This window comes from Drosophila miranda, chromosome XL (assembly GCF_003369915.1).
Source record: "Drosophila miranda strain MSH22 chromosome XL, D.miranda_PacBio2.1, whole genome shotgun sequence".
Classification (NCBI taxonomy): domain Eukaryota; kingdom Metazoa; phylum Arthropoda; class Insecta; order Diptera; family Drosophilidae; genus Drosophila; species Drosophila miranda.
In genome coordinates, this window is record NC_046673.1 from 5,815,430 (window position 1) to 5,837,902 (window position 22,473).

The window sequence follows — 22,473 nt, forward strand, 5'->3', positions numbered from 1 at the left end:
TACGACAATTGGGAAAACGACTAAATGAATGTTTGATAGACAAATGTTAGGCCAGGCACTTCTGGGACTACCCACGTAATTGAACCTGTTTGCAAATCAAAGCGTGGCGGCCCAAAGAACGGCGAAGCATGTCCAAACGCAGTAAAACCTTCCCACCAACGGCTAAGAATTTGAATCTGCAGCTCTTTTTCTCTTTGCTTGATACAACTCAATGTGAATGTGAAGGAATCCATAGTTTTAGCACTTCATAATCTTGCGTACTATACCCGTACTTAGTCTTAAGATAAACGAAAGAAAGAGCCATCAGTGCTGCATCTGTGGTGTCCTCCCTCTGATGAAAATCAGACCGACTTCGTTTCGTTTTCCATTTCGATCTGGGCATGTATTTATAGGTAGGTATAGGTATAGGTAGGTATGTATGCTGATAAGTGTATAAATATAAACAAATAGAATGTATGTATACAGATTATGTGTATTGAGGTTAGCGACAGTCCGGTCATCATCTTCTTCTTCTATCTAAGTATCGGGGTGATGTTTATCTGTTGGCAGTCTCGCTTGGAATCCCCTCCTCCGATGGAGTTTCGGCGTGTGTTTGGCTCTGGTTCTCAGTTGATTTCGGGGCCGTTGTTTTGTGCTCATAGCTTGCTAATTTGAGCTCCTGATCGGCCAGCAGCTCGAGGAGATCCTCTTGATCCTTTTGGGTGGCCAGAAGCGATTCTTGGGTAGCATCTGCACGCTGTTTTTCGGTCGCGAGCTGCTGGCGTAGGATCTCAATTTCCTTGTTAAGTCGAATGTTCTCAGCAAAGTACATGTTGGCCTGATATCGGGCCGCGTTTAGCTCCTCCTCTCTGGCCAGAGAAGTCTCCTGGCTCTGGACCGGAGTCTGACCTGATGCTCCCAGCTGAGCCTTTAGCAGGGTATTCTGATCAGAGATCTGAGCCCTGAGGGACTGCTCCTCACTCAGCTTCTCCTTCAGTTCAGCATTTTCTTGGCCCAGCTCCTTTGCGGACTGCTGGAGAGTCTGGATCTGAGCATCCATGCCGCGGATGATGCCCTTGTACTGGGACACCAGAGCCGAGGCTTCCGAGCTAAGAGTCAGCTCAGTGAGCTCTATGCCATCTACGTCGAAGCCGCTCACCAGCTTGGCAATCAACGCCTCCAGTCCCTTGTAGAGTTTGCAGTACTCGTAATCGAGCAGGAGCTCGCCGGCAGACTTGGCCCTGATCTGGGCCTGCTTGCAGGCCCGGCTGTAGGCCTCGTGCCGCGAGACCTCGCCCAGCTTGTTGCAGAACGTCTCCTGGCCAATACGCTTGATGATCAGCTGGCTGATGTCCTCGCGTCGCTGATTGGGTAGAGAGTTGTCGTTGAACTGGATGCAGAGGCCCATGAGGAAGGCGCACATTCCCTGAAACAGGAACTCACGCTCGTCATGCTCATTGGAGCAAAGCTGGGCTGTCAGGTAGACCGTGGTGCCCTGCGTCTCCAGCAGAGCTTTCACCGCGCCAGGACAATGGGCTAGCCAGACGCTGAGCAGCATTAGCAGTCCTATTTTGCTCTGCAGGCGAGTCCGTTCTCGCTGCATCAGATTGGTGCACATCTCGAGCAGAGTGTTGGGACGCTGTCCCCCAGTCGGGGCCAGCAGGACGCGAAGCAGTTCCTCCTTCAGTGCCACGTTCTCTACTAGGGTGTGCATGATGGCCACCGAAGAGAACCAGTTTGCCAGGGCATCACTGGAGAAGAGACCGGTGCAGAGCAACTGGCCCGTCGATAAGGAGCTCACATCTGTCGCACTCGATGGGAGCAAGGTCTGCACAACAGTCCTTTGAACGTCCGCGTTCCTGTAGAGATAGCACTCGAAGCAGTAGAGCACGGCACAGCGCAGGGCCAGCAGCTGCTTCTCGTTTATCATGGACATGAGTAGGACCACGATGACTGGCCGGGGCGGATTGCTGGGGGCCATCACACGACTGAGCTCGTGCTGGTTTTCGCGATCGCCGCGGATCACTTCCGCGACGGCGTTGATGGTCTCTGTGAGGATGTCCGCCGGCACACCGCTGCTCATCAGTATTTCGCACAGAGCATTTAGCAGCTGGGACTTCTGCATGACGCGCTGGCAGGCGGTGACAACTTGATGCTGGTTGCTGGGTGTGACCAGGGCGCGCACCACTTGGAGTAGGCAGTGGAAGTTTGACATCTTCTGCGGGGACCAGCCGGCCTCTTCGACTTCCTCAGCCAAGACGAACATGGGGGCCAGCCGCTGGATGTAGCTGCCTTCCTTGAAGAACTGCTGGTTGCTCGAGTTGTTCTTAAGCAGGTTCAGCAGCAGGATAAGACAGTCCTCCACAACAATCCCGCCATCAGAGCAGCCCTCCTCACGGATAATGTCGAACAAACGGTCGAAGGCGTTTTCGAAGGCCACAATTTTCTGTATATTTGAGTTTCCCTTGGTGAGCTCGATGAGGAGTAGAAGAACGTCGTTGCGAATGACCTCCCGGCTGTCCGTTAGTAGGTCCATGAGCTTAGAAACCCCCATAGGGCTTACGAGGACAAGATCTTGCAGCTCTCGAGTCTTGTTTGATATTAGCGAGGTGATCAGCTGAATGGCGGCCCTCCGCACCCGGAAATCGTACTCATCCAGATAGCCCATCACCATAGTGACATTCTCCGGAGTCTTTATAAACATCTCCGTGAACTGGCCGCCGACGTTAACCGAGACAGTGGGGTTGTCTGCCTCCTCGTCGAACTCCTCGCTGGTGACAATGTTACAAAGCGTGTCCAGGGCATAGCTTATAATCTCTGTATCCTGGCCATCGTTTTGGAGGACCTGCACGAGAGGCGGCATGCCCTGGGCGCCGACTTCGATGCGGTACTTGCGCGACAACGCCTTCAGGGCCCGGCAAGCATCTCTGCGGTCCTCCAGCAGCGTAGAAGAATAAACTCGATCCACAAGCTTTTCAACCGTCTCCGCAGCGCTGGGCTGTTGACCTGGCTCCGTGCCGCCTAAGACGGTCTTAATGCCACTTTTCAAGAACTCCATCCACTTTATACCTCAATAAATAGGTTTAAAAGCAGAACTTTTTTTCTTCATTAAGTTCTGACACGTCAATTTATAAAAACAATATTGCAACAATGTTTGCACTACATCAATTGGCACCAGTGTGTACCCCACAATTGATTTATTATTTCGAATGGGTGGCAGCTCTGGTCAATCGAAAATATTTCATTTTGATTTCCAGAAGAAATTAAAATGAATTACCAATGTATAAAATTCTTGCTTCCGAATGCAAAAATTAGGAAATTAATTTTGCCTATATATTTTTTGGCTAATTTAGTTTCATAAAAATCGATAGTTTACTAGCAAAAGTTAAATAATATATCGGTACAACTATCGTTAGTTTGCCATCGCCACTTTTAGCGATATAGAACATTTAGCCGTAGAGCAACACTGGCTAATTTATTGTAAACTGGGATGTGTTTTTGTTTGTTATGCATTTGTTGCTAACTTAAATTATCAATTAAATGTTTGTGTGTTGTGCCCAGGATGTAAGCCATTCTAATGAGCGCCAACACAAACCCAGAGGGGTGTGCTCGAAGCGCACTCCTCTTCCTGCTGTGGCCCCTTGTCGCCATATTCTTCTCGCTGCCGTCGCAGCCTCTTGTGGCCCAGGCCCAGGTCACAATGTGTCCCAAGAAATGCAGTTGCAAGAACAGCCCGGAAAACATTCACAACCTGCGCGTGCGTTGCGAGGATCAGCAAATTGTCAGTTGGAGAGATTTAGATTTTGGCGAAGAAATGCACAACATAGTCAGCATGTTAGTGAATCCTTTGGCCACAAGGCCCTGCTAATCATAATTGTTATTAACCAATATCTTGTCTTGCAGCAATAGCAGTAAAAACATGATTTCCCACATCACCGAAGATGACTTCAGGAACTTTACAGAACTTAGGCGCCTGGACTTATCCTCGAACCTCCTTACCGAACTGGACAAGGACACCTTTGGCGACAGCCTGGCGTTAGTGGAGAAACTCAAATTGGCCAATAATTCGATCAGTCACATCTACGAGGGAGCCTTCGAGCAGATGCCCAAGCTAAAACAGCTGTAAGTGTCCTGGTCAAGTCCTGTATTTGCTATATATTTCCTTACAATTATTTACTTGATCCGCACAGAGATATATCCAGCAACCCGTTGGCCTGCGACTGTGGCTTAATTTGGCTAATTGCTTGGTCGAATGCCCGGGACGTCCGTCTCATCCCCGCTCCCAAGTGCGAGTCTCCCATCAACTTCCGAGGCATGCCGCTGAAGAAACTGAAGGTGGGGATCGACTTCCACTGTGAAACGTTGCCGCAGCCGCTACTGGAGCTGGTACCGAGTCAGAACCAGGTGGCTTTCGAGGGCGACGAGCTGCAGCTGAAGTGTTTTGCGCCCCGGGTGGCCATTGGAGCGCCGCGCGAGTCCGAGGATCTGCCCACGCGAGCGTATGTCTTCTGGGGCTGGTCGGACAGAATTCGGGTGAACAACTCCACCGAAGACATCGTCTATCGTGACCCAACCAAGGTGTTCCATAATGTTAACCTAGACACACGCCACTCCACCGACTCGGGCATCCTCAAGTCTATCCTCCGCATCGCCAGCCTCACCCAGAACCACACGGGTATGTGGGACTGTACCCTGCGCTCCCAGCAGGCCAATCTCTCTCAGTCCATCGTCCTCCATGTGGTGGCCAAAGGCACACTCTACTGCGAGGCCAAGGTGGTGCACACCAACAAGGGGACCTATCACTGGCCCCGCACCATGCGGGGCGAGACCGTGCTGCAAGAGTGCGTGGAGGAGCCCACCGATGTGTCGCAGCACCGACGCGCATCCTACGAGTGCAGCCCCGAGGGCGAATGGCTCAACCTAAACACGGACAGTTGCGTCTACGTAAGCGAGACCACGCGCATCCTGGAGCAGTTTGCCAAGGTAAACCTGACGCTAACTAAGGGACAGAACGCAGTGGAAATCGCCCGCCGCCTGCACAACTTCACCCAAATGCAGACGCAGCTCAACAAGATCCGGGACTCCATGGACCTGGAGTACATAGCGCGCACGTTGGTAAAGTACTTGGATCAGGTGGAGGTGTCCCAACAACAGGAGATTAGCCATCTGCTCCTGGACATTGTCTCGCAGCTGCTAAATCTTCCCTTTCGCCTGTTCCGCGAGGCACAGGCGGAGCATGGCACGGGCTTGCGGCTGCTTTACGTCGTGGAGTCCTCAGCCATGCGCCTGGCCCTGGCCCAGGGCAGCGCGCAACCCAGAGACCTGCTGCCGGAGGCACTGCCTTCATGGAGGGGCGTGCAGCAGCGCAACATTTTCGTGGAGTTCTTCAACATCAGCCTCGACTCGTTCTTCAGCCTCTCTTGTGTGTGGCTGGAGGAGAGTCCGCGCGGCTTCCAGTGCAACAGCTCCAACGACACAATACCCATGTATGAGCACGGCGACATCGACGCCGCCATCCAGCTGCCTTACAACGTGATCGGCAACAGCTCCTTCTCCGCCAGCTCCACTGCCAGCTCCAAGAGCCTGCGAATCATGATCTCGCTACACAGGAACGCCAAGCTGCTGCCCAACCTGGGCGGCGCTTTTAACGAGACCCTTTCCTCGGCTGTCATCGGAGCCCTGGCGTACAGCAACGAAGGACAGTCCCTCGAACTTCAAACGCCCATGCCCGAGCTTGATCTCGATCACGATCTCGGTCTGAATGATAACGGGAAGGAGGATGTGTACCAGCAGAGGGTCACGATCATGCTGCGCGCCCATCCATACCACCACGAGCTGAGCGCTCCTCAGCCGGCGTGGTGGGACGCCACCGAGCAAAAGTGGAATCCGCAGGTGTGCCAGCAACACTACCAGCACCTCACCCTGGTCATGTTCAGCTGCAGCCGCACTGGCTACTTCGGGCTGCTTCAGCGCAGCGCGCACCTCAATGACTACCGCAGTGAAGAGGCGGGTGCCCGCTTCCACCACCCGCCGATGGCCATATATGCGGGATGCGCCCTGCTCTTTGCATGCTGCGCCATCAACATCGTCACGTTCGTCGTCTTCGGGTTCTCCATACGCATGAACCGTGTGCAGCGGCACGCCCTGGTCAACACCTGGCTGGCTGTGGCCGTGCTCGCCGTCACCTTCGTGCTGGGCATTTTCCAGACGGCCAGCCAGACGCAGTGCCGCCTCTTCGGCCTGCTGATGCACTACCTCAGCCTCTGCGTGCTGCTGTGGGTGTGCGTGAGCCTCAGTAGCATGTACAAGCGCCTGACCAAGTCCACCTCCGCCAGTCAGGGCCGGATGAGCCAGGAGACGGAGCTGCAGCGCGACCGCGACAGAGAGCAGCAAAGGAAGCCCATCTTGGGCATCTACCTCGTGGGGTGGGGCATCGCCCTGCTCATCTGTGGCATCAGCAGTGCCGTCAATATAGCCGAGTACGCCGCCTACAACTACTGCTTCCTCCATAGCGCCACCACCCTAAATGCCGTGGTCGTGCCGGCCGGAATCCTAGTGATCTTTAGCGCCATCCTGTCCCTGTGCATCTACTACCAGCTGAACCAGCAGGAGGTCAACGTGCTCCAGCTGCAGCAGCAGCAGAAACACCATCGCCAGTACTCGGACAACAACACCCAGGCCACGGAACACATTGATCTGGACTGGCTGGATGCCAATGGTAGTGCCACCGGCGCCGCCACTGCCACTGCCACCGCCGCCTCAGCCGCAGCCGCCCGCAAGGAGGCCAGCAGTCTGCAGCTGCAAGATCACCTGCAAGAGCAGTACAGCACGTTGAGCAACCCGCTGAGCAGCATCGTCGACGACTTCGAGCGCTCCAACATGTCGCACCTGCGGGGCCACTTCATATTCCTGGTCCTCTTCGCCGGCGTCTGGCTTTCGGCCGCCTTCTACGTGAACAACGGCAGACAGATCTTTGTGCTTAGCTTCGCCGGATGCTCCTCCTGCCTGGGCCTCTTCCTGCTGCTCTTCTACAACCTTAGCCGGAACGATGCCCGCCAGGCGTGGTCCCAGCACCGCGCCAGGCGAGCCAAGCCCACCAAGATGGTCACCTACAATAACGGGAGCCAGGCCAGATCCGCGCATCATGGCAATGGCCAAGGCCCTGGCCTCGGCCTCGGCCTCAGTGCCGGCGGCGCCCCGATTGTTGCTTACAAGGCCAACCCGGGAGGGGGCAGCCTGTATGACGCAAACAACTCGGCCGGATCCCGCTCCAACAGCCAGTGCTCACGCAGCATGCGTAGCCAGACACGGAGTCAGACGCGCAGTCAGCAGGAGCAGTTGCTGGGCGTGACCGGAGTGACCATCATTAACAACACCAACAGCCAGCAAGGCGTCGGGGCAGGAGTGGCGGGAGGAACAGGAGTGGGAATGGTGGGCGCAGGTGGAGCCGCAGCTACCCCACACAGCTTAAACGCGCTGCTCCACGGCTCCAGTCACGACCTCATCCCCTCGGCGGAGATCTTTTACAATCCCAACCAGATCAACGTGGCCCGGAAGTTCTTCAAGAAACAGAAGCGACTGGCGAAGCGCAACAACTTCGAGTTGCAGCGCCAGACCATGCCCCAGATGCAACTCCAGAGCCATCAAAGCCTGAGCGACGCCAGCTCGGAGCAGCTGTACAGTCGCCACCACAATGCCATGACCTTGCTGGCCGGGGGAACAAAGGTGAACAACACGAACCTGCACTACAAATCGCCAGCAGCGGGCCCCAGTGCCTCAGCGGCCGGGATGCACCTGATCCGGGGGAAGGAGAGTGGATGCGCCAGCGCTTCGGCACAGGTACAGGGGGAGGGGCTGCAGTTTAAGCGCTTCGTCCCCGCGTCCGCCTCCTCCGCCAAGATGCAGATTATGCAGGCCAACATCTACACCAACATCCCGGAGACGCTGACGCCCCAGCACGAGGTGATCAAGCTGAGGGCGAATGGCCGCAACACCCGCACTCGAACGCCTTCGCTGCTTGACGAAACGCTGCACGAACAGGACGACGACGACGAGGAGGATGAGGTCGACGAGGAAGAGGCCGAAGGCGACGATGCCAGCTCCTTGGATGAGCATGCACCGCTCTATGCCAACACTGTGCAGACGCCTAGCACAATGAACAGCCTGTTCCGGCAGCGCGGCCACGTACAGGCTCAGTCCCAGTCCCAGTCCCAGTCCCAATCGCAATCCCAGTCCCAGTCCATCCGCTCGACTCCGATGACTCCGATGAAACAGCCGAGCCTGGAGGCAATGAACAGCCTGGGCCTGCCAGACACCGGTCAGGAAGAGCCACTGCTACAGAAGTATGAGATTTACGTGTCCAACTCGCTGCAAGTGACCACGAGCAATAGCATCCAGCTGGACGACGACTTCCCCAGCGTCCTCATTCGCTTCAGCCAGCAGCAGCAGTCCAAGTCGCTCAACAACATCAGCGAGATGCTCAGAGCAGGTGGCGGGGGAGGAGGCGGATCCGCAGGAGACCCCAGTGGGGCGGGATCATCGGGAAAAGCGCAGGAGGAGCCGAGTCATTTTCCTATAGAGAATGGCTCCGGCTCTCTGCAGGAGCAGCATCGACAGGTATACTCCTGCTCCAGTAGCAACCTCAGCCAGCTGAAGGCGGCCTCGGCCGCGGCGGGGCATCAGGGGGCAGAGGACGACAGCCGCCTGCTCTCGGCCAGCCCCACGAACGAGAGCGACCTGAACTACCAGAACTCGGAGATTAGCATCCGCAGCCATGGCCTGTACGCCCCCCAGGCGGACAACGACCTCAACCTCACCCTGACGGACGACTTCCGCTGCTACCAGTCGTCCAATGCCAGCGACGCCGATGTCGATGTGCTCAACGAGTTCGATGATGAGTTTGTGGCGGCCAGCGGAGACCGACCCGGTAGCGCAGATCAGGAGCTCCACCACCTCGACCCCGACCAGGACACATCCATCGATGAGCTGTACGAGGCCATCAAGTGTCGTAGTCCCCTGCGCAACAGGCAGGACAAAGACTCGAACGAGAGATTCGATCGTGACAGAGAGAGGTGCAGGGAGAGAAAGAGTCAGATTCAGATTCAGAAAGAGCGAGAGGTGGAAACGGAACCGGAGCCAGAGCGAATGCCAGACACAGCTGCAGAGCCGAATAGTGAGATCCTAGCGAGCAGCAACAGCAAATCGCACGAAAATCTCAACGAAACAATCGAAGATGACAGTAGCCAAAGTAGCGTGATTTCGTACATCGATCCCAGGGCCAGCAACGAATCCAGAGGCTATCCTAGTTAGCTCGTGGGCTGGCACACAGCACCGCACCGTACCGTACCGTAGCCTCAGTTCAAGCCCCAACCCCCAACATCCTTTGACCTACTTAGCTCATAGTCATATGTATATACAGAAAATATACACCGCGCCCCGAACACAGTCCCCTTTCCGTCTCCCGCCGTGCTTGGCCGGAAGCTTCCAAGTGCCAATGCCAAAGTATTCTTTTCGTCATTATAACCTAAGTTTGAACCCATGATACTTTCACCGCACCCGCAGACACACTGGCACTCTATGTATGGCTGCGCATCATCAAGCCCAACAGCCCCCAACCCCCAACCGACACATCTGCATTTGTGATCGGGCGTGCCAGCCACATGAACTTGTAATTATAGGAAAAGTCCCCGCTAACCCACCAACCCAACCACTATTTATTATAACTATTTACTTTCGATTGCCCACATCTTTTTGTTTCACCTCACCATGAGATTATTTCATTATTCAAATAGAATATTTGCATGTCATGAATCATCGAAGCCTTCCCTTCCCCTCCCCTCCCCTCCCCTCTCTTCCTCATTCGATATGCTTAGACTTTAAGCCTTTGGTAAAACAGAATTCATTTAAACCTACACTAAAATCATATTTACACATAAATTAATTAAATGTTCACACTCGAATGCCATGCGTCCTTGAATTGTATTTGGGTGGGAGACAGCATATGCATGGACATAGATCTAACGAGCCTAGAGATGTCCACACATGCGGATGCAATGTATTGTATCTGACGATAAATAGGCGTATCCATTATCTACCAAGCAAGTCCTGATCGATTATTCATTGCAGGAATTATCTCTCTTTTGGCAGCCATCTGCTGGTAGCTTGGTATCCGTTCAACATTGCTTATAAAGTATCGTCATGGCATTCAACGTTTACTCTTTGGACCAAACTAAATCGAGTTTATAGACAGACATCAGCTTAAAGTTATTAAAGAGATTACAAATGTTGGCATTTATTTTGAGGACTTGATGGAATACAACTTCTTCTTAACAACTTCTTGTTAAGAAAACACACATATACATACATATGTATCAATTCGATTAGTTATTATAAGTTATTTTCAGTTTGTTTTCTGGATTCGTCTAGGAATCCCTAGAGAGGGAGCAGAGTGGAGCGAGTGATTATCATCTCATGATGGTTTTGGTTTTTACTCGAGTGCACACATAATATGTGATGCTGATTATGCTGATGATGATGTGATCTATAACGAATTAATTGATTCGACAACAATGCTAAAGGGCGTAAAAACACCACCCCAATTGTCATAACCGTTGAGGCGACCATCGGGATGTTCGCTTAAATCAATATTAAATATTTTATCTTAGGTTTAGAACAATAATAATAACAAGAAATGTGTAAATTATAATACGATATTGCTGATAGATGCCACCATTGTCTATGGTGACATAGCGCTGTGCGTGTTTCTGATGGCAATTTGTAGGGGTAATGATACTATACTCCACTTTCCTTAGATGCTGCGTATGGACTTCCAGCGTCGCAGCAAGAGGCAGGAAGAGGTCAAACCACTGGAGTATTGACTAAATTCGCTTATGTTTATGTTGCGTGTTGGAATGTCAATTTTCTCCTTCAAAGTCTGCAACAAAATCAGGAAGTAGAAATCGACCGAATTTAATTTATGTATGTTTCTGTGCACCTTGTATGCATCTGGAATTTCCGTTGGGGATCTGTGGACAATGGTTCCATTTATGTACAACATATTGGCCGCGGTCTCCTCGGGCAGTGTTAGCTTCTGGTAAGTGAAGCTAGCTTCTCGCTCCATCCGCTTCACGATCTCCTGGCACGGTGCACTCTTGCTTACACACAGAACATCCGGCCCGGCCATGGTGACGTAGTATTTTAAACGTTTTGATCCATTTACCTAGTGGACAGAAAAAGCGATGAGTTGTGCATGAAACTCGCAGCGTTTCGACTCGATATCCGTGGTTAAACTCACCCGAATTGGTGTGACTGGATACTCGGGATATGCCATTGCCACGGCTCGCGCACCTTCTTCGTTGGTAGACCCAGATATGCCAATGAAAAACTCTCGTCCTAGTTGTGGGAATATTCTGTATGAGATTTATGTTCGTTTATAAATATAGCGAATGTGAATAGGCTTACCCGTGAAGAGCACATCCCCGCCATCCAGCCGGGCATGAGGGTCTTCCATTTCTATGACGGGAATATCAAGCTCTTTCTTTAGAATAATGGCCATGCTGGCTGCCTCGCGTCGACGCTTGGGGTTATTCGATCGGCATATGAGGGCCACTCCATTGCAGATCACCGCACAGTTCTCGACGAATACGCCCTCCGGTAGCATGTCGTCGGGGGGCAGCTCAATCACATCCAGGCCAATCTCCCGCAGCAGAGTGCAGTATTGTTCGTGCTGTCGTTTAGCCAATTTCAGGTCGAAAGGCCCGCTCTCGAGTAGTGCCTCCGAGATTCTGCTTGACAAAGGCGGGAAGAAATGTGCGAGATCAACTACCATTCAACAAAATAATTAATTAACGCCCCACCCACGGCTGTGTGTGTATTTGAGTGGCTGATGTGGTGGTGGGCTAGCTGAGAATTGGATGCCCATCCTATGCCCCACCCAACCAATCAAGTGTACACATGAATTATGGACAGTGCATGACCTAATTCCCTATGATAGGCACCCTCCATTCAAAGGCTTTCGAAACAGGATCTGCAGCGGTGGCTGCAGCGTGACCTGTACTCCACTCACCTGGCCACAATCGCGTGCGTGTATTTCGGTGACATGTTTCGCGGTGTTTGGCCACCAGTGGCCTTCCCAGCCCTTCACAACAGAGGTCGGCAGCGTCCTATGCTGTGTGAACGCGGATTTATCGTTAAAATATACCGTCCGACCCTCAGAAATATACCAAAATATACCGTCCCATTTTACAAAATATACCGTAAATATACTGTCGAATTCAAATTCTATATTCCCCGATTTTTATATTCCGTGGAATATTACTAGCTTTCTAGATCTCCCAGCCCTGCCCACATAATTTTATCCAATTAATAAATCTTTTTTCTACTTGACTAACTCATTTTAAATACTTGACTTTGATTTGTTTGCCTCAGCAAAACAAAACCTCGTATGATGAAAAACCGAACTTAGCTCACTTAAGCCGCATCTATTTAAATAGTTGAACTACTTGAGGTAAGTGGCGGAAAATATTAACGATTGTAAATTCTTCTTGTAGACTCATGCCAGCTTTCCTCTGAACTTAAAAAAAAACCACTATGTCTTTCACCTAAACTGCGCTTACATTATTAAATTTTTATTATTTTCGGCGGAAAATTTAAATACCCCCTTGGCATATAATAGGTTAATCGTTCTCCGTTAAGGAATAGAAACCCTATTGCCCAATTTTGATGTTTCGTCGAATATTATTAGCTATTTAGAACATTTGGCCTCGCCCACATAGTTTTATACGATTGATGAATCATTTGCTTTTATTGGATTTTGCGTAAGAAAAGGTTTTAACGAAAATGGGCAAGCAAAACCAACGAAGAGGATAGTCGTTCATATTGCTATATTTTGATATTCCGTCGAATATTACTAGGTAGAAAGAACGCCCAGCTATGCCCACATAATATTATACAATTAAAGAATCTATTTTCCACTTGACTGGTTTATTTTAAACTCTTGCTTTTGTTGGATGTAGACTAAAAAAAGGTTTTAGCGAAGAGGGTCAAATAAAAATAAAACGTAAGAGAAAAATCGTTACCATTGCTTAATTTTGATATTCCGTTGAATAATGCTGACTAACTAAAACCTTTAGCTCTGCCCATATAATTTTAGAACATTGATGAATAAATTTTTTACAAGATTGTCTTTTTTGAAGTAATCCTTTTTATTTTATTGTACGAAAATTGCAAATATGCTGCTGGGCCGGCTCATGAAGAGAAAACTGAAAACGTGGGAGCATACGCAGAAAATTCAGATGGTATGTTCTCATTATATGAACTGACACATCTATATATGGTTAACAAGCGATCTTTAAGCCGCAGCCCTGCTCCCAACTCAACTGGAAATCCAAGCTGGTGAATATATATTTTCGCTCTCACTGCATGCTTCTCCCATAAGGCTGTCTTTGTTTTTGCAATTAGTCAGTTAGTAAAGCCTAATGTCATGAGGCTTTAAATTAATATTTTACATACATATTCGTTTCTGTGAACTTTTTGCCAGTTCCAGTTCCAACGCAATCACGGATGGCAGCGCTGCCACTCTCTTGTTCCACTTAGTTCGCAGCCACAGCTAGCACCAAAATAAATATTTTTAATAAAAGAAAATATTAAGAAGACGAATTGCAGATTCCGTTGACAGATGGCCAGTCGTGGTGGTGGCTCTGCCATTATCCACGGCAATGTGACGGCCACAGCGGTGACAGTTGAGTCCATCTCTAATGTGCTGACCATCGTGACCTCCCTGCACTCGAACAGCGTTAACATCTCAAACAATATATCCGCCGGAACGGGAGTGGACATCCAGGATGGGGGCGCCGGTGCTGAAGGAGATACCTCCAAGCCGATGTATCCGCGTCTGTTCAACAAAATCGTGCTGACACTGGAGAACAGCCTTATACCCGAAAGCAAAATTGATGTGACACCGTCCAGCCAGGACGGGCTGGACCACGAGACGGAAAAGGATCTGCGCATACTTGGCTGCGAGCTAATACAGACGGCTGGAATCCTATTGCGGCTACCACAGGTGGCAATGGCCACCGGTCAGGTACTCTTCCAGCGATTTTTCTACTCCAAGAGTTTCGTGCGCCACAATATGGAGACCGTCGCCATGAGCTGTGTGTGCCTTGCTTCCAAGATAGAGGAAGCGCCCCGCCGAATCCGCGACGTCATCAACGTGATCCACCATATCAAGCAAGTGCGGGCCCAAAAGTGAGAGAAATAAACCCGAATCCGTGAATTATTTATCTGATTGATTCTCCCTTTTCTCTTGCAGGGAGATCGCACCCATGGTATTGGACCAGTACTACACAAATCTAAAGATGCAGGTGATTAAGGCCGAGCGCCGAGTGCTTAAGGAACTGGGCTTCTGCGTCCATGTAAAGCATCCCCACAAGCTGGTTGTAATGTACCTGCAGGTGTTGCAGTACGAGAAGCATGAGAAGCTTATGCAGCTCTCGTGGAACTTTATGAACGACTCATTGCGCACGGACGTTTTCATGCGCTACACCCCGGAGGCGATAGCCTGCGCCTGCATTTACCTGAGCACGCGAAAACTTAACATCCCGCTTCCCAGCAATCCGCCGTGGTTCGGCATCTTCCGCGTACCCATGGCCGATATCACAGACATCTGCTACCGAGTCATGGAGCTGTACACGCGTCCCAAGCCCGTCGTAGAGAAGCTAGAGGCTGCCGTCGACGAGCTGAAAAAGCGTTATTTGGACGCCCGCACCAAGACGAAGGAGGCCAACACACCGCCCGCCGTTATAACGGTGGACCGCAACAACGGCTCACACAATGCCTGGGGCGGATTTATCCAGCGAGCCGTCCCACTGCCACTGCCGTCGGAAAAGTCGCCCGAGAAGGATTCCCGGTCAAGATCACGCTCCCGGACCCGCACGCAGTCACGTACCCCACGCTCCCGATCGCGCTCCCGGTCACCAAGCCGCGAACGCACGAAGAAGTCTCATCGTGGGCGCTCCCCGAGAACGCGCTCTGGCACGCCGCCGAAGCACAAAAAGAAGTCTCGACACTACTCGCGATCCGCTACGCGCTCCAGCTCCCCCCACAGCAAGCACCGTAAGAGGTAAGTGGCATATGTCTTCCCTCTGGATAATCTCATTAATTTTGAGGGCTATTTTCAGGAAATCGTCGCGGGAAAGATCCGACTACTATACGAAAAAGGATCGCTCCAACCATGCCGGCAGCAACAACATTGGAGATGATAAGTATCGCAATTCCAACTCTAGCTCTGGAAAGCACAGTCGCTATTCCTCATCGCATCGCAGCAGTGTCGGTGGCGGAGGCGGCAGCGGTGGCGACCCCCGTCATGGTAGTCGCGCCGGCCACAAGCATAGGGATGAACGATCCAGGGACCGCAAGCGCTAGGAATTGTCTATGATTTTTTATTTTTGCATTATATTTTGACAAATTTGTATGGTTTTTATATTACAGCTCGCATCAACCTATTTCGCAAAATGTAACTTTATATTTCGAAAAACGTCCATGCTTAATTAATAAACGTAATTTCTCTATACTGACTCGACGCGAAGAAGCCTTGCCGAGCCTTCAACTTGGAGGCTGTCTAACTTTTTATCTTTGGAAACACTTTGCATATATGCATGTAGGTGCGCATCACAGCATCTGCTAGAGGAAGCTAACGACTGAGAGATACGACGGAGAGAAGGAAATCAAGGGGATAAGCACCGTGTAGAAAATTCTTCCTTGTCGAAGGGGAGCGCTGAAGAACATAGCTTCGCGTAAATGTTGTGTGGAATAGCGAATGCAGACAAAAGCATTATGTCATGGGTAATTTTTCTCCCCATTATCTTTCTCCATTCTCCATTACATATGGGGGAATCATTCCTAATTTTATTTTAGAGAGATGGATGCTGAATCAACATGTCAAATTGACTGGCTTCTCTCATCCAAGTAATACTCGGTCAATAAATTTTAAATTGTTGTAGAGTAGGACATCAATGCAATATGGGGATGCGAGAGCGAGATATCGCGGAACTCTGTGGTAAATGTCAGAATGAAAAAGCTAAATATGGTCGCAATGATCCACTCTGAAATGCTACTGATCACGTGAAAGTACCAGCCACCGTCCGAAGGATACCTAAAATGAATACAGATGCTTATGAGAGATTCTTTTAACGTCCACAAACGGTTGCTTACCATTTCCTGGGGTTCTGGCCCTTGAATAGGATGTGTGACATGAGCCCTGTCACGGAAAGTAGGATGAAGAGTATCGTACAGCAGACGGACATACCCAGACGCAGATGGGCGTAAATTCGAGTCCCAGACATGGGATAAATCATGTACGAAATGAGCGCCTGCATCCAGAAGTAGAGAGTGCCGCAGCCGAAGCAGCAGAAAGCGCCAATGAAGTGCACAATGCGCACATTTGTCTCCTGGAAGTTGCCCACGAAGCTAATGCCCAGACAGGACAGCATTCCACACCACAACGCCACGCGACTGTGACGCTTCACAGCGATGTCCAGATCGGGATGGTGCTCGTACAACTGCATCACTTGTCTGTAGCGCACATAGATGGTAATTCCTACTGCAAGCCAAACAACAATTAATAAAAAAAACCCAAAAAAGTAATAGAGTTGCTGACTAGCTTCGACACATGACTCATTAGCCAGCCACTCGAGAGGGAGACTCACACAGAACACTGCCGATATTAATAAGTTGGCCGAACACGCAGCTCTCGGGCGAATAGGTGGCAGCATCACTTATATACGGCACCGTGGGAACGACGTGACCTTCCAGGACCGCGGCAATGTATCTTGAAGGGTGAACCAAAAATGTTTCGTGCTCGGTTAGAAGTTTAAGGATATTTCCTTTGACAGAAAACTTACGTGCCAATAAAGGTCACCTGGAACACCAAGAATACGGCTACCGGCAGTAGGTAAACTTGTGACATCTTGCAAATGGGGTAGCAGAACAGAACAGTAGCAGTGGAAATTTTCTGGCTGCATGCAACATGAAATTGCGCTGCAGACAACAGCAAACAATGCGAGTATTGGGTATTCGCTGAGCGTAGGAGGACGGGTGTGGGGGGGAAGGAGGAGGAAGGGAGACAATGCAAGGCCGGGCTGCCAACCCGCCTTTTACTGAATATACCTAAAAAAGACCTCTACATTTGATTGAAAACAAATCAGTATTTACAACAGTAAAGGTCGAGGACTTCTAATTAGGGAATTATTTTATAAGTATGGACATCAAGGAGCTAGTGGAAATAGATGGCTCCTATTTGGAGGGCGGAGGGCAGGCCCTGCGCAACGCTCTCAGCTTAAGTTGCATCCTCAGGCGTCCCATCCGCGTTGTCAAGATTCGCGCCAACCGACCCAAGCCCGGCCTGGCCAACCAGCATCTGCATGCCGTCAACATGCTCAGGGAAATAACCAATGCCGACGTCATCGGCAACGCTCTTTTCTCGACGGAGCTGGAATTCAGGCCCCGCACCATAATAGGAGACATGTATAGGGAAGATACGCACACGGCTGCCAGCATCACGCTGATCTACCAGACGCTACTGCCCGTCCTCCTCTTCGCCGGCAGGCCGTCGCGCGTTGATGTGACTGGCGGAACGGATGTGTCATTTGCTCCCCAGGTGGAATACATGTTGCAGGTGCTGCAGCCGAACCTGAAACGCTTCGGCATCGCCTTCGAGCTGAAGGTTCTGCACTACGGTTTCTTTCCACGAGGCAACGGACGCTGCCAGCTGGACGTGGAGCCGGTGCGCCAGTTGAGTGCGGGCCAGTTCCTGGATTTTGGCCAGCCCCAGACCGTAGACGGAGTGGCGTTCTGCGCCGGCCGTATACCCATGAGCCTTGCGACCGACATGCAAGAGACGGCCACCCGTGAGATTCACAAACTCTGGCCGTACCAAGACTGCCGGATTCAAGTGATTAAGCACTCCCCAGAAAAGGCGCGCGACAATGGGGCGGGAATTGTAATGGTGGCCCACACATCCACCGGCTGTGTTCTGGGCTCCTCAGCCTTGGGCCAGAAGAAGGTTCTAGCACATATGCTAGGATCAGAGGCATCCTCCCAACTAGCGGGTTACATGAGTAAGGAGATCTGTGTGGATGCCAACCTTCAGGACCAGCTAATTATCTTCATGGCCCTCGCCAGTGGCTGCTCCCGCTTCCGCACCGGCCCCCTCACGCAACACACCCGCACCGCCATCTACGTCGCCGAAAAAATGACTGGCGTGAAATTCTGTGTCGACATTAATCAGTCTGGACAGACAGTAGTCAGCTGCGAGGGCATCGGCTACCGCAACGAGTTTATCCAAAGAAATGAATGATCTGTTCTATTGTTTTAATTTTTTAATTTTTAACGAGTACGCAAATATATCGAAAGCTGCCTTAGAGGCGGCGGAATATGGCCAGGAAGTGATCACCTTTGTTGCGTACTACCTTGGCACCCTCCTCGCTGCTCTGGTATAGCTTCGGTGTAATGGGATCCGTATTCTGGTGGAGACAACAAGAAAATTTTCAACAAATCTGCAATTTGATTACCACTTTGTAAACTTACAGCCTCCTCTTCGTCCAGACGCTCGTATAGCGGATGCTCGTCCATGTGTGTCACAATCCAATTGTGCAGGTCCTCCACATCAGTCATGGTGTACACTAAGCCCTGCAAAAACGATTATCAGAGTATGAGTCTATGAAAAACAAACTGAACTGAAGACGAAGCGGTACTCACACCCTTGCGCAGGACATAAGCGTACTCGGAGAGCAGGGCCTGGTTGATTATGCGCCACTTGTGCTTGGCACGCTTAAAGTGCGGATCTGGATAGAGGAAGAACATCTTCTCGAGCTGCCCCTTCCGAAAGTAGTTGGGTAGATATTTCATAGCGTTCGTGCGCAGGCAGGCGATGTTCTGATAGGCACCAGTACCCGAGCTCTTCTGTCTGAGGGCCGTAATGCGATCCAACACATAGTCTGAAACTTTGACCCGTATTTCCATCCCAATTGATATCTTTTCGGGAAACAGTTCACCAAGTGTGACCAGAAAGCCACCGTAGCCACAACCAATGTCGGCAAAACTTACTTCTTGGTCGGCCCGAATACTCGGGTACAGGGAACGCCAGTCCACATCCTCTGGCCGTGCTGGGCTATAGGAAAAACATAGTTTAGTGAAATTTCCCGCAGACATTCGAGTGCGATCTACTCACTAGTCGAAACAATGATCCGCTATTGGATTAGAATGGGCTCGCTGGCGATAGTAGCGTTTCTGGGGCAGACCGGTAACTGCTGAGGTCGAGGTGAGCACCTCATTTTCCGGTGTAGTGGTTACCATGATTTGTCTGCAGGAACAAAACAATGGACCAAACAAGCACGTTGACCGAATACACAATTGACAGCAGTTGGCAGCGCCAGCAGGGCAGGGCTGCACATCGCACTTATATTGGACGTTGACATTAGACTTTGCTAACTGAATAACTAAAAAAAAACAGAGACAGCCTTATGAGAACAGTATGCAGTGAGAGCGAAAGATATATAATCGTCAGCTTGGCTTTCCAGTTGAGCTGAGAGCACAGCTGAGGCAGAGATTATATTATTATTTCTGTAATTTTCAGAACCAATTTTGCTGGCTGGCTGGCTGTGTGTTGGAAAACATAATTTCGTCAGAAATGGTGCCTTAGTTATTCAACCTATAGCCGGGAGACGGCTACGATCCTTAATTTTCCGTTTTGTCTATTATGCTATCTCTCTCTTCGCAGCAATGTTAGCAAAGTCTAAATCCCAGTACCACTAACCATAGAGAATATAGATGTGCCAGTTCATACACCGAACATTTTACAGAGCGATCCTTCTGGATTAGATCCCAGGGTCTTCGGCCATCATGAGCCAGCCAGCACAGCAATGCTTTGCATGTGTTAGTATATCATACACAATATATTCTCTCAAAACTATGTGAATGTATTCTTTTTCGTTTCAAAGTTTGGTTTGTTTCATTTTCGGTTTCTGGACTAACATAACACTGTAATAATGCTAAAGTAAAAGGTATGACACTGAAGAAGTGGGAAGGGAGCCGTCAAACGGTTGCTTGGAGACCTCTTCCTTTACCATAATTAATTCTTGTTATTTTCTGATAATATCTTAAGTTAGAAATAAGTTAGTCTAGCCAAATAAGGCTTTTGATTTGATAAATAAAAGAAGCTTGCCCCACGATATCAGAGGAACTATTATTTTGTTAATGCTTTAGATGCTAATTTTGTTTAATATAGCATAAACATAAATAATGAGCGATTATAGATATGTATATTATAGATATACATAACATATTTCATACACGACTTCACATTAGCATATTTGTCCATTTGGGTAGAGTATATTTACCCTTATAATTTTCTTATTTAATATCTACTAACAGGCAGATATGCACGAAGCAGTCCATCACTAGATGCAAGTGTCATCATAAGACTTACACAAGTCCCCAGCAAACCAAACCCTCACAAATGATATCGCATACGAGTCAAATGCGAGACTTAACCCGACAAAACGCTCGCATTCGGACCCGCATATGATAGAAATATGATACTTGTGTCGTTCAGTTTGTGGCAGTGAAAGTATCATTTATGATAGCTCGCAAAGGAATCGTTTGCGAGCCTTTTGCGATATCATTTGCGGCACAGCTGTTCGAGCATTATTTTGCGCGGCGACGAAACCATCACCGAGTAAATCACACGGAAGAACCGTTCCCAGAGACTGTAATTTCATAGAAAGCATTTTACTTATAATTCATTAAATTCATACATAGTTGGATAATCGTTAATAACTCCGCGAGATCTGATTAGGTTAGGTTAGGTTAAGGCGGTAGCCGGGAGGGGGGGTTGTGAGCCTCCCGCCCCCGAGCTCACTTGGACCTATAGAAGGTCCGTTGTGTTGCCGCGTGGGCATGAGCCCCTTCTCGTTGCCTGAACCGTGAGAGCAGACTACTGCAGGATTAAGGGCAGTCCCATCCGGTGGCTTGGATGTATTTGGACAAGGTCCCTGGTTTGATTTCGGACAGGTCCGAAATGTCCGTGAGGAAAGCGGCCCCGAGAATACGAAGACGACGATTTCCAAGGGCTGGGCAGTGGCAGAAGAAGTGGGGGACCGATTCCTCCTCCTCCTCGTCGGGACAACTCCTGCAGAAGTCGTTATGAGGGATTGACAGTCTAGAGGCATGAGTGCCGATCTGCCAGTGTCCCGTAATGGCTCTAGTAACTGCAGAGCACTGTGCTCTGCTGAGTTTATACAGCACTGCTGAGCGCTTCTTCAATCGATATGGCCATATCAATCTTGAGACTTTACAGGAAACGGTTTGCTGCCATCTCCTATTGGCATTTTGCTCGAACAATTCGTGCGTTAGGAGCCTACACGTAGCTAAGGCATCGCTACCTGCTCCCTCTCCGATAGGAGAGGGATCGTAGTACCCTGCCTGGCTAGCTCGTCGGCGGCGTCGTTCCCCTCGATGTCCCTGTGGCCGGGGACCCATATAAGGAAGAGATCTAACTGCTCCGCGATCTCGTGCAGAGACTTCCGGCAGTCATTTACAGTCGCTGAGTTCGACGATATTGAGCCTAGAGCTTTAATAGTCGCTTGGCTGTCCGAGAAGACGCACACTAAGTGCATGTCTAGACGTAGTTTGGAGACTATAGAAATGGCCTCCTTGATGGCTTCAATCTCCGCTTGGAACACACTACAGTGGTCCGGGAGCCTGAAGCAATGACTGATTTTCAGCTCGCTGCAGTAGACTCCGCCTCCCACGCGGCCGTCTAGCTTTGAGCCATCAGTGTAGAAGTGGACCGCATTTGCAGGTCCTGGTTCGCCCATCTCCCAGTCCTCCCTAGGTGGGATTGATACCTGGAAGGGCGTCGAGAGGTGATCACTAGGAATACAGTAATCTGTCCTCTCTGGTAATTGCGGGAGTCTCATCAGGAGTCCCGAGTGCCCAACCGCGGACGCCTTCCACAGTCCAGACGGCTTCTCTCATTCTGAGGGCAGAAAGTGTTGCCACCTTCTTTCCCATGAGATCTACAGGGAGGAGGTACAGCACAGTATCCAGGGCCTCCCCTGGAGTAGTGCGTAGCCCGCCAGTGATGCATAGCTCTGCCATGCGTTGAACTCTGCTGAGTTTATTGAGGCATGTCCTTCTGTCTAAGGCTGGCCACCATACCACCACTCCATAGAGCATGATCGGTCGTATGATGGCGGTGTAGAGCCACCGGACTATATAGGGGGTCATTCCCCATTTTAGTCCGATGGCTTTCCTGCAAGTATAGAGGGCCACTGTGGCTTTCTTTACTCTGTCCTCTATGCTCAATTTCCAGTCGAGCTTTCTGTCGAGGATTAGGCCAAGATACTTGGCGTTGCTGCTGAAAACTAGCGCTTCCCCACATAGTCTAGGGGGAATCAGTACCGGAACCTTGTACTTCCTAGTGAAAAGCACCAGTTC

General features: G+C 50.3%; 7 protein-coding genes across 9 annotated transcripts; 3 read left to right on the forward strand and 4 right to left on the reverse strand.

Annotated features, from left to right (window-relative positions):
- Positions 1-355: 355 nt before the first annotated feature.
- On the reverse strand, positions 356-3,154 carry LOC108164591 (general vesicular transport factor p115). The gene has a single exon (XM_017300416.2). It carries the CDS (start codon positions 3,035-3,037, stop codon positions 536-538), a length of 2,502 nt encoding a protein of 833 aa, XP_017155905.1. The 5' UTR covers positions 3,038-3,154; the 3' UTR covers positions 356-535.
- Positions 3,155-3,418: 264 nt separating this feature from the next.
- LOC108158725 lies at positions 3,419-9,416 on the forward strand. The gene is made up of 3 exons (XM_017291313.2): positions 3,419-3,813; positions 3,883-4,101; positions 4,170-9,416. The coding sequence occupies exons 1-3, from the start codon at positions 3,557-3,559 to the stop codon at positions 9,286-9,288; spliced, it is 5,595 nt and encodes a 1,864-aa protein (XP_017146802.1). The 5' UTR covers positions 3,419-3,556; the 3' UTR covers positions 9,289-9,416.
- An 826-nt stretch (positions 9,417-10,242) lies between these two features.
- On the reverse strand, positions 10,243-12,154 carry LOC108158727 (N(G),N(G)-dimethylarginine dimethylaminohydrolase 1). Its single transcript, XM_017291329.2, has 5 exons — positions 12,044-12,154; positions 11,440-11,762; positions 11,273-11,370; positions 10,973-11,197; positions 10,243-10,912 (listed from the first exon to the last, which is right to left on the reverse strand). Exons 1-5 carry the CDS (start codon positions 12,076-12,078, stop codon positions 10,787-10,789), a joined length of 807 nt encoding a protein of 268 aa, XP_017146818.1. The 5' UTR covers positions 12,079-12,154; the 3' UTR covers positions 10,243-10,786.
- A 1,159-nt stretch (positions 12,155-13,313) lies between these two features.
- On the forward strand, positions 13,314-15,551 carry LOC108159707 (cyclin-L1). 3 transcript variants are annotated; one of them, XM_017293233.2, is made up of 4 exons: positions 13,314-13,371; positions 13,642-14,223; positions 14,288-15,097; positions 15,156-15,551. In XM_017293233.2, exons 2-4 carry the CDS (start codon positions 13,655-13,657, stop codon positions 15,397-15,399), a joined length of 1,623 nt encoding a protein of 540 aa, XP_017148722.1. In that variant the 5' UTR covers positions 13,314-13,371; positions 13,642-13,654; the 3' UTR covers positions 15,400-15,551. The 3 variants fall into 3 exon arrangements, with proteins under 3 accessions (XP_017148722.1, XP_017148715.1, XP_033243540.1); XM_017293226.2 differs by having other exon boundaries at positions 13,329-13,371; positions 13,517-14,223; XM_033387649.1 differs by lacking the exon at positions 13,314-13,371 and having other exon boundaries at positions 13,450-14,223.
- Positions 15,552-15,813: 262 nt separating this feature from the next.
- On the reverse strand, positions 15,814-17,084 carry LOC108159740 (DNA damage-regulated autophagy modulator protein 1). Its single transcript, XM_017293280.2, has 4 exons — positions 16,878-17,084; positions 16,683-16,804; positions 16,189-16,576; positions 15,814-16,129 (listed from the first exon to the last, which is right to left on the reverse strand). The coding sequence occupies exons 1-4, from the start codon at positions 16,940-16,942 to the stop codon at positions 15,964-15,966; spliced, it is 741 nt and encodes a 246-aa protein (XP_017148769.1). The 5' UTR covers positions 16,943-17,084; the 3' UTR covers positions 15,814-15,963.
- An 84-nt stretch (positions 17,085-17,168) lies between these two features.
- LOC108159721 (RNA 3'-terminal phosphate cyclase) lies at positions 17,169-18,419 on the forward strand. Its single transcript, XM_017293245.2, has one exon. The coding sequence runs from the start codon at positions 17,234-17,236 to the stop codon at positions 18,329-18,331; it is 1,098 nt and encodes a 365-aa protein (XP_017148734.1). The 5' UTR covers positions 17,169-17,233; the 3' UTR covers positions 18,332-18,419.
- On the reverse strand, positions 18,336-19,440 carry LOC108159725 (tRNA (guanine-N(7)-)-methyltransferase). Its single transcript, XM_033387654.1, has 4 exons — positions 19,205-19,440; positions 18,733-19,144; positions 18,562-18,663; positions 18,336-18,497 (listed from the first exon to the last, which is right to left on the reverse strand). Exons 1-4 carry the CDS (start codon positions 19,327-19,329, stop codon positions 18,393-18,395), a joined length of 744 nt encoding a protein of 247 aa, XP_033243545.1. The 5' UTR covers positions 19,330-19,440; the 3' UTR covers positions 18,336-18,392.
- Positions 19,441-22,473: the final 3,033 nt, after the last annotated feature.

Excerpts from the sequence above, each read along its gene's own strand:
- LOC108164591 (XM_017300416.2), bottom strand. The coding sequence starts at position 3,037 with ATGGAGTTCTTGAAAAGTGGCATTAAGACCGTCTTAGGCGGCACGGAG.
- LOC108158725 (XM_017291313.2), top strand. The coding sequence starts at position 3,557 with ATGAGCGCCAACACAAACCCAGAGGGGTGTGCTCGAAGCGCACTCCTC. Across the intron at positions 3,814-3,882 it reads ATGCACAACATAGTCAGCAT|CAATAGCAGTAAAAACATGA; the intron begins GTTAGTGAATCC and ends CTTGTCTTGCAG. Across the intron at positions 4,102-4,169 it reads ATGCCCAAGCTAAAACAGCT|AGATATATCCAGCAACCCGT; the intron begins GTAAGTGTCCTG and ends TGATCCGCACAG.
- LOC108158727 (XM_017291329.2), bottom strand. The coding sequence starts at position 12,078 with ATGTCACCGAAATACACGCACGCGATTGTGGCCAG. Across the intron at positions 11,763-12,043 it reads ACGCACGCGATTGTGGCCAG|AATCTCGGAGGCACTACTCG; the intron begins GTGAGTGGAGTA and ends TTTGTCAAGCAG. Across the intron at positions 11,198-11,272 it reads ATCCAGTCACACCAATTCGG|GTAAATGGATCAAAACGTTT; the intron begins GTGAGTTTAACC and ends TCTGTCCACTAG.
- LOC108159707 (XM_017293233.2), top strand. The coding sequence starts at position 13,655 with ATGGCCAGTCGTGGTGGTGGCTCTGCCATTATCCACGGCAATGTGACG. Across the intron at positions 14,224-14,287 it reads AAGCAAGTGCGGGCCCAAAA|GGAGATCGCACCCATGGTAT; the intron begins GTGAGAGAAATA and ends TTTCTCTTGCAG. Across the intron at positions 15,098-15,155 it reads CACAGCAAGCACCGTAAGAG|GAAATCGTCGCGGGAAAGAT; the intron begins GTAAGTGGCATA and ends GGCTATTTTCAG.
- LOC108159740 (XM_017293280.2), bottom strand. The coding sequence starts at position 16,942 with ATGTCACAAGTTTACCTACTGCCGGTAGCCGTATTCTTGGTGTTCCAG. Across the intron at positions 16,805-16,877 it reads CAGGTGACCTTTATTGGCAC|ATACATTGCCGCGGTCCTGG; the intron begins GTAAGTTTTCTG and ends TCACCCTTCAAG. Across the intron at positions 16,130-16,188 it reads GGCCAGAACCCCAGGAAATG|GTATCCTTCGGACGGTGGCT; the intron begins GTAAGCAACCGT and ends TATTCATTTTAG.
- LOC108159721 (XM_017293245.2), top strand. The coding sequence starts at position 17,234 with ATGGACATCAAGGAGCTAGTGGAAATAGATGGCTCCTATTTGGAGGGC.
- LOC108159725 (XM_033387654.1), bottom strand. The coding sequence starts at position 19,329 with ATGGTAACCACTACACCGGAAAATGAGGTGCTCACCTCGACCTCAGCA. Across the intron at positions 19,145-19,204 it reads GCGGATCATTGTTTCGACTA|CCCAGCACGGCCAGAGGATG; the intron begins GTGAGTAGATCG and ends TTTTTCCTATAG. Across the intron at positions 18,498-18,561 it reads GTCTGGACGAAGAGGAGGCT|AATACGGATCCCATTACACC; the intron begins GTAAGTTTACAA and ends TGTCTCCACCAG.